The sequence below is a fragment of the Mauremys mutica genome, chromosome 18 (assembly GCF_020497125.1).
Source record: "Mauremys mutica isolate MM-2020 ecotype Southern chromosome 18, ASM2049712v1, whole genome shotgun sequence".
NCBI classification, from domain to species: Eukaryota; Metazoa; Chordata; order Testudines; family Geoemydidae; genus Mauremys; species Mauremys mutica.
Window position 1 is genome coordinate 19951791 of NC_059089.1, and position 12282 is coordinate 19964072.

At 39.9% G+C, this 12282-nt stretch overlaps 1 protein-coding gene across 3 annotated transcripts in view; it reads right to left on the reverse strand.

Moving 5' to 3' along the window:
- TSC1 (TSC complex subunit 1) overlaps positions 1–12282 on the reverse strand; it is a 53375-nt gene that overhangs the window by 21360 nt on the left and 19733 nt on the right. For all 3 annotated transcript variants that reach the window (XM_044992466.1, XM_044992467.1, XM_044992468.1), the window contains 12 exons: positions 11271–11463; positions 10269–10372; positions 9324–9476; positions 7782–7926; positions 6405–6559; positions 5983–6056; positions 4187–4365; positions 3497–3612; positions 2878–3001; positions 2221–2333; positions 1538–1610; positions 11–112 (listed from right to left, as the gene is read on the reverse strand). In XM_044992466.1, coding sequence (XP_044848401.1) covers positions 11–112; positions 1538–1610; positions 2221–2333; positions 2878–3001; positions 3497–3612; positions 4187–4365; positions 5983–6056; positions 6405–6559; positions 7782–7926; positions 9324–9476; positions 10269–10372; positions 11271–11376 — 1444 coding nt within the window. In that variant the 5' untranslated portion in view covers positions 11377–11463. The remainder of the gene's footprint in view (positions 1–10; positions 113–1537; positions 1611–2220; positions 2334–2877; positions 3002–3496; positions 3613–4186; positions 4366–5982; positions 6057–6404; positions 6560–7781; positions 7927–9323; positions 9477–10268; positions 10373–11270; positions 11464–12282) is intronic.

Here is a 12282-nt window from a genome sequence, read left to right on the forward strand (position 1 = left end):
GAGACATTACCTTCTTCTCTGTCCTTCTCAACACTATCTTCATCAGAGGCCAGGCAACCTAAAAATTCTGGAAGATCACTTAAATTTACAGAACTTTTACTGCCAGGCACTTCTGAAGAAAAAAAAAAAAAAATTAATTGTACAGATGCTATATGTCATCATAAGACTTAACAATATGATATCTTCCACTTCTGCTGAAATAGTCTTCAAACAACATTCTCCATCCCTCTAGATCCTCCCCAAAACAGGAGCGTACCCCATTTCTGCTCCACCCGCAAATCAAAGAGTCCTGAAGTGTTAGGTCACTGGTCCCTCCAGAGACAGCCAATGTGATTTTGAAATGACAAGAAGTGCTACTGCAGAGTGAGATGAGGTAGTCTCCTCCACAGAAGAGAAGTATGTTGTCTGCAGTTCTCCTACCCATGAAAAGGAAGGACAAAGCTTAAGTCTCAAATATGTTTGCACTGCTAGATTTCCAGGCCACCTCTAAACTCCCTTTAAAACACTGATCTTGCTCCAATAAACAGTACTTACCTACAAAAAAAGCTTAACTGAATGAATGCAGTACAAACTAAACCATATGTGACTGAATAACAGATCAAAAGTCTGAGACAGCTGATAGAGAAGCATATACTAAGCAATGCAGGGATAGAAACCTTAGGTTCGCAACTCAGGCACAAGTTGGGAAAGTCTAGCACAAATGCCAAATACCAAGAAGTTCAGATACCAGTGTTGCAAGACAACTCCACTGTGGAAAGCCAGTTTTAAATTCCAGTATCTTCTCCTCCCTGAAGACATTTCTACAGCAGTTCTTTAGTACCTTAAATGTGGTACCATCAAAGTCCTTTCCCACCCCTTCCAGAGATGTGTGGGTGGGGGATAGAGGAAATGGCAAGTATAAATTCCATTTCCAATAAGATACTTTTCTCTCAAACATTCTCTACAGATTTTACTACTCCATGTGGAACTAGAAAGGGTTCTCTCAAATGCAGTGATATAGTAACACTGCAGGAGCATGAAAAAATACCAAGTTCTGCTTCCAGAAGCATTTCAGTCTATCCTGAACTGCTGACACAGTGAAGGAACACACATGGGTAGCCTTATAGATGCATAACACTGCAAGTCCTTTTGCAGTTGAGGAATCTAAACATAAGAGAGCTTCCAAAGATCATCCTCAAAGCCTGAGCTTCTCCCTTTTAATCTTTTGCAACCTTCACTTTAGTGAAGAGTTCCAAACGTTAAATATTTTAATTGTGGAACACCGGGGTGGGGTTGAGGGGCAACTAAAAAGGCAGTCCACACAAAGCATTTCTGGAGGTGAATAGTTAACAGGAAACAAATCAAAAGTTTTTATCATATGACATTAAGCTGAATCGTAGCATTAGAGTGGGATTCTGGAACCACTATGGAATGGATGGGGAAAAAATGGAGAAAGAGCAGAGGAGAAGTCTTTTGTAACTAGAAACATTTATCCACAAATGAGATCACTGCTTTGGGGTAAGACTATTGAGAGGTGGGAGAAGAAGATGTAGTTTACCCAATGCTTTCTCACTGTTTATGACATTTTGCTGTCGGGACAGCAAAGGCCTCCCAGGATCCGGTTTCTCCTCCTAGAAGAAAATAAGGATTCTTTGCAACAGACATCTATCACAAAGCAGCCTCTAGTACAGGGGTAGGCAACCGATGGCATGTGTGCCGAAGGCAGCATGCGAGCTGATTTTCAGTGGCACTCACACTGCCCAGGTCCTGGCCACCGGTACGGGGGCTCTGCATTTTAATTTAATTTTAAATGAAGCTTCTTAAACATTTTAAAAACCTTATTTACTTTACATACAACAATAGTTTAGTTATATATTATTGACTTATAGAAAGAGACCTAAAATCGTTAAAATGTATGACTGGCACCCGAAACCTTAAATTAGAGTGAATAAATGAAGACTCGGCCGACCCCTGCTCTAGTACACGTTCAGTGAGAGGGAATTTTTCCAGACAGATGACTTAAGTGGCACATCAATAAAAGGACTTCAGAGACAGGCTAAGCCAAATATAAATTGCCTGAAGTTACAGGCAATTTGTTAGTTTGTGTTAAGGTCCAAACTGTACTTTTCATAAATACTTTTGATTTAGACACAGACAACCACGAGTGAAAAACAGGTTCTCATGAAAAGTTAACCCAGAGACTGAAGCCAGCTTTGCCTGGCAGTTACATTTTGCTTTTACCTTCTTGGGAGGTGTGGCAGCAGCTGAAGGGAGTGAAACATGCACAAAGTCATCTGAAATGCAGGGTGGAGGAGGGGAGGTGGCAGGTGTTCCTAGAGGGGTTCCTTTTCCACCTGCTCAAAAGGCAAAGGAAAGGTTAATCACCATTAAAACTCCATATCCTTCTTAATTTGAGTTAATTTCACATTCATAAAGTTCAAGTGATACACACTTCAAATGATCTGCCATTCAAACCTCACAATTTTCAGTTTCATAAGCGACATCCAGTTTTCAAACTTCAGTACTTAACTTGGGGTACCCAGTTCTCTGTATCAGTGTTCATATTAGAACTTAGCTATGTTAAATGAGTACTTGGATGTCTAAATGCTGATTTGGAGAACTCAAATGCAGAACTGTCTGTTCCCATTTAAGACACCCATTCAAAAAATTGTATGTTCCATTCAAGTGTGAAGTAATGATATAGTTAAAGATGTCAAAACTTACAAACAGCAAACTATGTAAGAGAATTTTTAGGGGAAAAGCAGTTTAAAGAAGTTCCAAATACACTTAGATTCACCTTTAAAGAGCCTGTATGCAACCTTAAGTATCGACAAAGATATTTTTAACCAAGTTAAAAAACCCATTAAAATGTTGTTAACTCTGAAATGCAGTACATACCAGGTGTGCTAAAATATTTGCAATAAGGCTGTGATGAAGTTTGTGAGGACTCCGACGAGACAATTCCTGGAGAGGTTGGTGGAGTGGTCATACCACAAGCTGCAGAGGGGCTCCAGATGGTAACCTGTGTCACAATATAAGCAAATCAATTAGGCATATGTAATAAAAACCTATATGAAATACACACATCTGGCCCATGCCCAATGTCAAAACCAAAAAGGTATCAATGAGGATTACATTTACTATACTAGGTACAGAAGTTATACTAGGAAGCTGCAATGCTTGCTCAACTGAAAGCGCACCTATTTCTAAAATATTCAAATCCAATGAGAAGCCAATTTAAGGAGTGAAGAGTGACCATCTTTGTAATAACATGCTGGTGTGCCATGGTTAGGTGCATTAATAAATAATAATAATAATATATGGTGATATACCTATCTCATAGAACTAGAAGAGATCCTGAAAGGTCATTGAGTCCAGCTCCCTGCCTTCACTAGCAGGACCAAGTACTGATTTTGCCCCAGATCCCTAAGTGGCCCCCTCAAGGATTGAACTCACAACCCTGGGTTTAGCAGGCCAATGCTCAAACCACTGAGCTATCCCTCCCCTTGTGCATTACCTGCTGTGGCTCAGTTGACAGCCGCGTAGACTGTGGGCTCAGAATCTGAGGTAGCTGCCCTTGCATTTGTGATAGGGTTAGCCTAGGAGTGGAATATGGGGTAGAAGTGGAAGTCCCTGGAGTTTAAAAAAAAGGAACATTCACGTTAGTTTATCAAATCTGATTTAGGTCTTGACGGTCCTTCTTACAGATATTTAACAGTTTTTATTTAAAAAAAAAAAATCAAATCCACTCATCTGTTCCTATACACAATCTGGCTATTGGAGAGCAGATTTATCCCTTTCCATCCATGCAAAATATATAACAACAATAATTTTAAGTGGCTAATGATTTGGGGTGTCTCAGTATTTGAGTGTGCAACCTTAAAGAGGCCTAATTCTCAGAAAGTGCTGAACACCTGACCAGCTAATCACTACTGTCAATTATGAGTAAATGACAGACAAGGCAACAGGAATGTTCTTAGCTCATCCTTCAAGGGAAAAAAAAGTCACAGCTTTGTGACATTGCTAGAGAATAGTATAACAGGACTTCATATGCGTGTACAGAACAGGGAACAAAACAACTTTTCTTTTTGCAAAAGTAGCCTTATAGAACTGGACTCCAAGAAGGGTACATTAGTAAGAACTGTGATTTTTTGTAACATAGCTGGTCTGCTTCCAATGGATATTAAAAGTCCCAATTAGCTCTTACCGTAGCAGCTGTGTGTGTCAATATAAGGACTGGCATTGGGGTCAATTTGACGAGGCTGCAAGCATATGCTGACTGGCTGAGACACAGAGTAATAGCTGTCTTCATATGAGGCTTCTTTTGGGTCCAGGGAGATTTTGGCACATTCTATCACAACATCATGAGTTTCTAGTCTTTTCCACCTATAGACAGTTTTGGGAGCCAAGAGAGTAAGTTAGTCTTAAATAAGATAATTAGGATTATAAATCAAGGTTCCTGGACATATTAGGAACTGGTTTGTCGGATGGCTCATTTGTGTTCCTGCCAGCTTTGCATGATCCCAGCTGAAATACGACTGAGGCACCATATAATTGTGTGCCTTGCAATGTTTTAGACAGTTTACAAAGAAATAGATGACTCATAAGAGGTGACTCCAGTTTGGCAACATAACAGCTTTGAAACAGATCTATTTGAACCCAGCAGGGTCTTCTGTGGAGCACTCTGGAAAGGAGGAACAGCATACGAAGTCTTGAATGGTCCTGAGCTTCAACACTTGGAGAGATCAGATCAGCTACCCTCAGATGTTGGGAGCCAAATTTAGACAAACCAGCAGTGCAGAATCTGAAACTATTTTGCAAGTTGCTATCTGGTATGCCAATTAAGGAGTTTTACTTGTTTTAAGTTTTGGGCATAAATATTCTAATTTCTTTCTTTCACTCTGTACATCTCTTCTCTGTATAACTGAGTAACTAAATTCAGCAGTCAAATTAGAACAGGCCAAGACCTCAGAGGATGTAAGTTCATTGCATGTTAAAGTATAGTAAGAAAAAAATGGAAAGCTATCCATTTAGAAGCTGCTTTGCTTTTGGCCATAAGATAAAATTTTGAAGCAAGACAGTTTATGCAAAATACTAACCCAAAGGGCTTTAACTGACAATTCTGTGCCATTCTAATTCTTTAGAGGTGCTGCCCCCCCACCCAAATGCAGCTGGGAGAAGCCTGCAAAATTGATCACTGTGATAGTCAATGGGTTCCTATTTAGTAGTGTGTTCCTAGTGGCTCTGAAAGCAGGGGAAGAGCACTATTATGCAGGAACAAGAGTCAATTTCTCCTCTTCAGTTGCTGGGCCTGTGGAGACAAGAGAAAAGCAGCAAGTGGTGCTGCTGCAGGCAAATGGGCCTATTTCTAAAAAAGCTAGTACAGCTGAGGCCACATAAAAACACACCTGTTAAAAGAATTGATCTGTTAACCGAATCAAATTTTCTAGGCACCAAATCAGATACATTGAAGCCATTTTAAATACTTAAATCCTATCAAGCACTTTCAATGAGCCAATGGTAAAAAAAACACAATCTTAAAACTTGACCCAGTAAAACAGACATGAGTAACTTATGTCAAATCAAAATGCTCATAATAAGACTGCAGATTCCTCTTTATTTTGTTAAGGAAAAAGAGCAAATTAGTTGTTGATAGCATTGTTACATCACAGTAGTACTGACTGGTTTCTACCATAACTAAAATATCTTCCTCGGGTATTGTAATTATCCACCCACCAGATACAAAATTAAGTTCAACCCCCAAACAAATCACTGGTAAATGACCTATTCCAACAATTTGTGTGTCCCCACCCCTAACTGTAACCTAGGATGCAGAAACCTTACGTTTTATCTGGGGTACCTTAGAGTATTGATTGCAGAGTATCACTGGCATAGGACTTTTCTGTTGACAGGCACAACTTTCTGTTGTGAGCCTCCTGAAAAAAGACCATCTAAAGACTGCTCATTCACAGCCTTTCCTAATAGAAGAGCGAATGTATATACCTTCGTGGGTCCAGTTCATGGTCCTTGGATCCAGTCACTAATTCTGGATGAATTCGTACATGTTCCATCATTGGCTGGAAAAGTGGGGGCAAAACAGATAAATATGTATTTAGTGCATCTGGAAAAGCTTTGTACCATATTAAACTCCAAAAAATGGAGCACTAACAAGTAGTTCCAACAGGCAAATGCTAAAAGTTTAGAGGACAGTTACACAAGTGAGACAGCTAGATTAATTGTTCAGACTTGCTTGTATTTAGAAAGCTGTTCTTGCTTCTGCCAGTAATCTGTCATGATCCTGTTTCACTGCACAGTACTCAATCCAATTATTTCAATGCAGTAGCTCTGTTTGGCAGATAACTACAATCTTGCAGCTATAAACTACACATTTTTCTTAGCGGATATGAACATAAGCTATATTTTACCTTGACCACCTCTTCAAAAGTCTCCAAGTTTTCCTTCATACTGTAGTGAGAGCGCAGAAAGGAGACAAAGTTGCAAGGATACATTCCATAAAGGCGGTGAAAGAGAGCATAAACACTGGCATGAAGATGGACGAGATAGATCTCTGCCACATGACCTGGGGGAAATAGTTGGAGCCTTTTTACATGATTGAATTGGAGGAGAGAAAGAAGAGAAATTCTGCTGATGAATTTTGAGTGTCAGAAGTTAAGAGATAGTGCTTTAAGAATACCTGTTATGATTCAAGACAAATGACAGTTTGGCAGTACCAAAGCCTAGCAATGCTTAAGACCATCAGCTGTGTGAAAGGAGAGGCTGCACTTGCACGTCACAAGTGTCAATCAGCTCTGAACTAAACAGTAAAATCAGGAATGGCGTATTCGCTCAGGCTATGTTATCCTGTGTTGGTACAGAACCTAAGGTCCACAACTAGGGAGCCTAGATGCTACAGCAATACACATCATAAATAGTCCTTAAAACAAATCCTTACTATTCAGATTGGCTCCTTTGCAGAAGAGTTAATTTTTCAACAATTGTAGTTTGCATGACTGACTGAACACTAAGCAAATCAATAAGGACACCCCTTTCAGCTCAAAGTCAAATAAAAATCTGATAACCACAGGGAAAAAAAAAATCACAAGTTTGAATTGTGTAACTACTGGCTTGTCTTTCTGGCCTGTAGGAGCAGCTATGACATTAGTCAATGCCAAAATAGCCTTCTAAATCATACCTCTATATACTCAACTATGGCGTTTGTTCACAGGGTCACACAGACAGAAGACATACAACTTCTAGAGTTGTGCCCCAAAATGGCTTATGGATTTTCAGAATGGACTAAGACCAATCAATGTTAAAATGAAAAGTCTAATACGACCAGTACTTTAGAGATTACTGGATCAGAAGCACTGTCCGAAATTCCTACCTCCATAGCTAACACTCATAACTCAGAACCTCCAAACTGGCACCTGGTTCAAGCTAGTTGTTTTCTCTCTCACCTTTCCATCTACTAGACCTAACTGTCCATCCATATCCTTGGAGCTCTAAGAGTTGCATTCCTGCCATGTAGTGGCAGCAGCAGCACTACTGATCTTAAAGCATCACAGAATCCCTCATTTCAGAGTGTTGCACCAATAAGCGCCATGGTGCAAGAGCAAAATCCAGACATTAACTGTCAAAGAAAAGGAATAGCTTTTGCGTTTAGTATCTAATTTTCCCCATTTAACTAACCCCAGGAGGGTCAGAACTGCAGCCCACCACTAGTCTCCCAAGATTGATTGCTGGCGAGCACTCTGAGAAATGGTGCTACTGAATCATACTTGCAACAAAGTCAGATCTCTCACCTGGATTCTTCAAGCACCAGGATGAGAGACGGCCAAATATACCAAAGAAATCATGAAGGTACATTTTGCCAGATTGTGGAATCATTGGCAGCATGGTTATTAACACTAGAACACCAGTGGTGAGTACTACTACATCTGTGTCAGTCTGCAATGAAGAAAAGTCATATTAGTCAGAATTCAAATGGAAAAGCTTCATTTTTTCCTGACGCAGCACTAGTACACAATGGACATCGCATATTTACACTCGGATAAGGCTCCATACTTTAAGGGTGCCTAATCTAAACCTACCAAACCTTGGTTCACTATCACACCTGCCCCTTTAATCTTGCAGATCCCCAAAAGAAAGTCAGGGATTCCAGCTACTATCCTGTCTTCCGACCACTGACCTGCTGCTTAAGAATTTGTTGACTTCCTTCAAAGGCAGTCTTTATACCTGTTCCTTATCTGAATGGCGAGAACCACTACCGGTATACGTACCTCTGCCTGTCTAGAGCTAAACATGCTCTGCCTCCAGAACCCAAGAGATTTGAAATTTGATCTGGGTACCTCATATAGCTGGCAGACGACTAAAACGTGAGGCCCCAGCTATCCTCAAGTTAACATCTCTTAAATGCATACAAGGCTCTTTCTGGGCAGCCACACAAGTTAAATAGTATACCTATTATAGTAACAAGGCCAAATACATGATAAAAATGAAACCATTTGGACCAGAGCATAATAATCTGTATCTTGAGTATTAAAACTTGAGGTTAGCTACAATCAGTTTGTCAGATTGCTGAAACACACATAAAAAAACTGAGCACTGCTGAAACAAAACACTGATGTTAGCTGAAGGTACTGTTGCATGGTAAATGTAAGGTAACTGAAGAGGTCCCAAACTGTAAATTCTGTCTGCCTGATGCCTCCAATTTAAAAGAAAAGAAAAAAAACTTTATGAATAGTGACTCTACTAATGCTAATCTACTATTATAACTAATTATGCAAATTTCTGTACCTTGTATTCATGTATCTTTGCAAACTTCAATCTAGTCTCATAACACTCATGTGAGATACACACAGGGTATATAATTACTACTTATCTATCAGATGGGGGAAACAAAAGTACAGGACAAGTGACTTGCTCACGTTCTCTCAGCAAGTTAGTGGCACAGGAAGGAAAAGAAACCAGGAGTCTTGACTTGCAGTCTTCCTGCTAATCACAAAACACTGTTTTCTCCCTATATTAACTTTAGTATCTTAACTTTTTACATGTTTTCATAAAGCAAAGGATACAAAGTTGTACAGTTTAGGGAAATTAAGTGCTTATAAAACAAGAAACAATCTGACCTAGGGTTGTCAGGGATCCACAGAACATCTACTATGTGGGAACTGACAATGTAAGCTTCCTCCACCAGTGTGCGTCAATGGAAATGGAGTACGTACTCTCTATTTTGTCAAAATGTTCCTTCCCCCTAACCAGTTTATGCAAATGGCACCCAGATATTACAGCAAGGGCTCCTTATAACACATATAATAAATGCTCAGTGTTGACATAGTTCTTACCTTAAGACACTTCAGTAAAGAAAGCAGGAGAGGTGCTTGAGAAAGTTTATGTTTCCAAGATGGCTGTCGTCTTATCACATGACCCAACAGTGAGAGAGTATGTAAACGGGTAGCAGCTTTGCCCATATATTCATTAATTTTGTCCAGTAGGTGCTGAAACCAAAATTGGGGGAGGGGGCAGAGGAGTAGAAAATGAAATGAAATGTTACAGAATATTTACAGGCATCTGATGAACAGGAAAGGACACCAATCTGTATGTTTGACAAGTTGCTCTTCTCAGTTATAGGAATTAAATGGGTTTTACAAGTGTCTCTATGGAGCCAGATTGAATACAACCCTGTGAGTACAACACCGGGATACAGATTAAGTCTCTGTGTGGTGATACTGACAACAAAATGTTGTTCAAAACAGAATTTGTCATTGTGCTTGGAAACACATTCTGCTCCAAAGTATTCAGCCATTGCAGAAAAAACAGCTGTTAGTTTTGCCAAGTGTTCATTAAAAAAATTCCCACATGCCTGCAGAATCCGTGTATATTCTTGTGCAGCTGCGCTTCCCCCTCCCTTCAATGGGTAACAAATCTAGTAACAGTAATAAGCAGCTGCTGCCGCGAGCTGTAAAGCAATTATATTACAAGTAAAAGATATTAAATATCTGTATGAAAGATCTTCCATGAGCTTTGTAATTTCACCTCTTGTGATCAAGGTGTAAAGCTGATTGCAGTCATGGACCCAGTTTAAGTAATCCATGAAACAAAATGAAGTTTTGTGTTTGAGTTTGTTTTTTTTTTAAACTAACCTACTCTTACTACACAGATGAAACACAGCAATTGATTCTACATCAAGGGAAAAGAAGAATTTTAACTGGCCTTCTATTTAGAAGCTTCTCTAATACTAGAGTAACATCTGCCATTCTCCATGTTCTCCAAAAACTAAGTTATTTTACCTTGTCATGAGGTTCTTGCAGTGTGGACAGGATCTGCAATGCCTGCTGAGAATTGTTTTCCAAGTAGTAATCTACTAGCATATTCACAAGCATCGGTCCACGATCTATCAGTTTGTTGTCAGCAACAAAAAGAAATAGGACAGGTTATAATGAACAAAAATTTTCTATTGTAAAAGATTAAAATAATTGCAGAATTGAACAACATTCTTACAAGTGCCTCTAGGAAGTTACCCAGGTTTTTAAAAATGAGACCTCCCAATTACATTCTCCCATCCCCAAGTGTCTTTCTGATTGTCTAGCCTGGTGAGAAAGCGGAAACAGACCTTCCTAAAAACTGACAACAGGATTTCTTAAAGTGTCCCAAACTAAATGATTAGACACGTGACACTGACTAAACTTTCCTAGAGAGTCTACAGCCAGTGTTCCACGCTGCTGGGTGGAGTCTGGCAATCAGTTGGATTCCCTCCTCTGTTCTCCACATGAAGCAAGTTTAGGGGCAAGGGGAGTAATGATGCTGTTCCACATTGAAATGAGTCCACTAATAGCCTTAGGAATGCTCTTAGTGGTAGCAGAAAGCATTCGTACAGCAAAATGAAGAATGGCATTTCACAAGAGGAAGTCATTGTTTGAAATGAGTAAAGTGGATGAAACACCTTCACTTTCTGGACATACTTGGTAGGAAGGGAGCGTGATATCTACTTACAACGGGGGTGTGCATGTTTACTTTAGTACACCACGAAACCCTAGTAACCTTATAAAAGGGTCAAGAAGACAGTCCCAAGGAACCAGGAGTTACAGTTTATCAGATCTTCCAAGAAGTGTCTCTTTTAGCAAGAGGAACAAAAGGAGCATTAATCCTTGAAGCAATCACTGCCTCTGACATAGAGGGTTTCTTCAAAGTAAGTCACATTTGCAGGAGCTTTGATGGGAACTTTAACTTTTTGCTTATTTTTATACAAAGCTTCCTCCAACCCTCCAGTTTAACATCTAAGACGCACATACCAGAGTTGAGGTTATCTTTGAAGACAGCTGTTATATCTTCCTGGACAAGCAGAACTGAAGAATCCAACATAGAGAAGAGCTCACCAATATTTGCTTGCTGGGCCATTCTGTTTACCACTATAGGCTTATGCACGTGTTATGTGAATGTGCAAGTTAAAACTTCTTCAGGTTCCTCATTGGTGCCCCTACCAGCCTGGAAAGACAGAGCAGAATACAGATAACAGAATATATCTCCCTCATTCTCTCTCATCTCAAAGACCTCATCACTGCTCTACTGGTAACTGCAGTATTACCCTTTTTGACAGTTAAATGCCAAAAAAGTTTGTTAGTGGAGAGTTAAGGCTGCCCAGTGATAGCTTGTACCCTTCCAGAACATCGAGTTCAGCAGAACTCAAACTTCTGAAAACCACGAAATACAGAGTTAAGGTGGAGGAATATATTGGAGCAGTTTGGGAGAGCTGTGATTGAGGAGATCTGGGCCTGAGCCCCCCCCATGTACATTATCAAAGGAAACAGGTGCATCTGTACCATGAAGCTCCAGTCTACATTATTTCAAATACAGAATTGTGTAGGTTGTATCAGTGGCAGGGCACTGGGGTCTCTTTGCTATGGGTACTGCCAGTAGCGAAGTGGGATATAAGAGCAGTCTGTGGATTTAATGATGGGTACAGGAAAGGATACGTTTAGGCGGTATCCTGTGTTCAAGTGTGCAAGAGTTATAAAAGGGTATGAAATTGTTGTTACATTTTTTTAAGTATGATATCGTGTTGGGAGAAGAGGCTCAGTGTTTGAGCACAAGGCAAGGGCAGATTACCTTTTCACTATAACGTGGACTGAGTGAGAATGTGTGCATCATAGGTGTATTAGTGCATCGCTGAAAGACGGCAAAGTTAAAGTTGCATTGGCATTTACCATGACTCTATATTTTCTGGTTTTCACAAGTCTGAGTTTTGCTGAATTTAATTTTCTCAAAGGGCACAAGCTATCCCCAGGCAACATTAACTTTGCATTA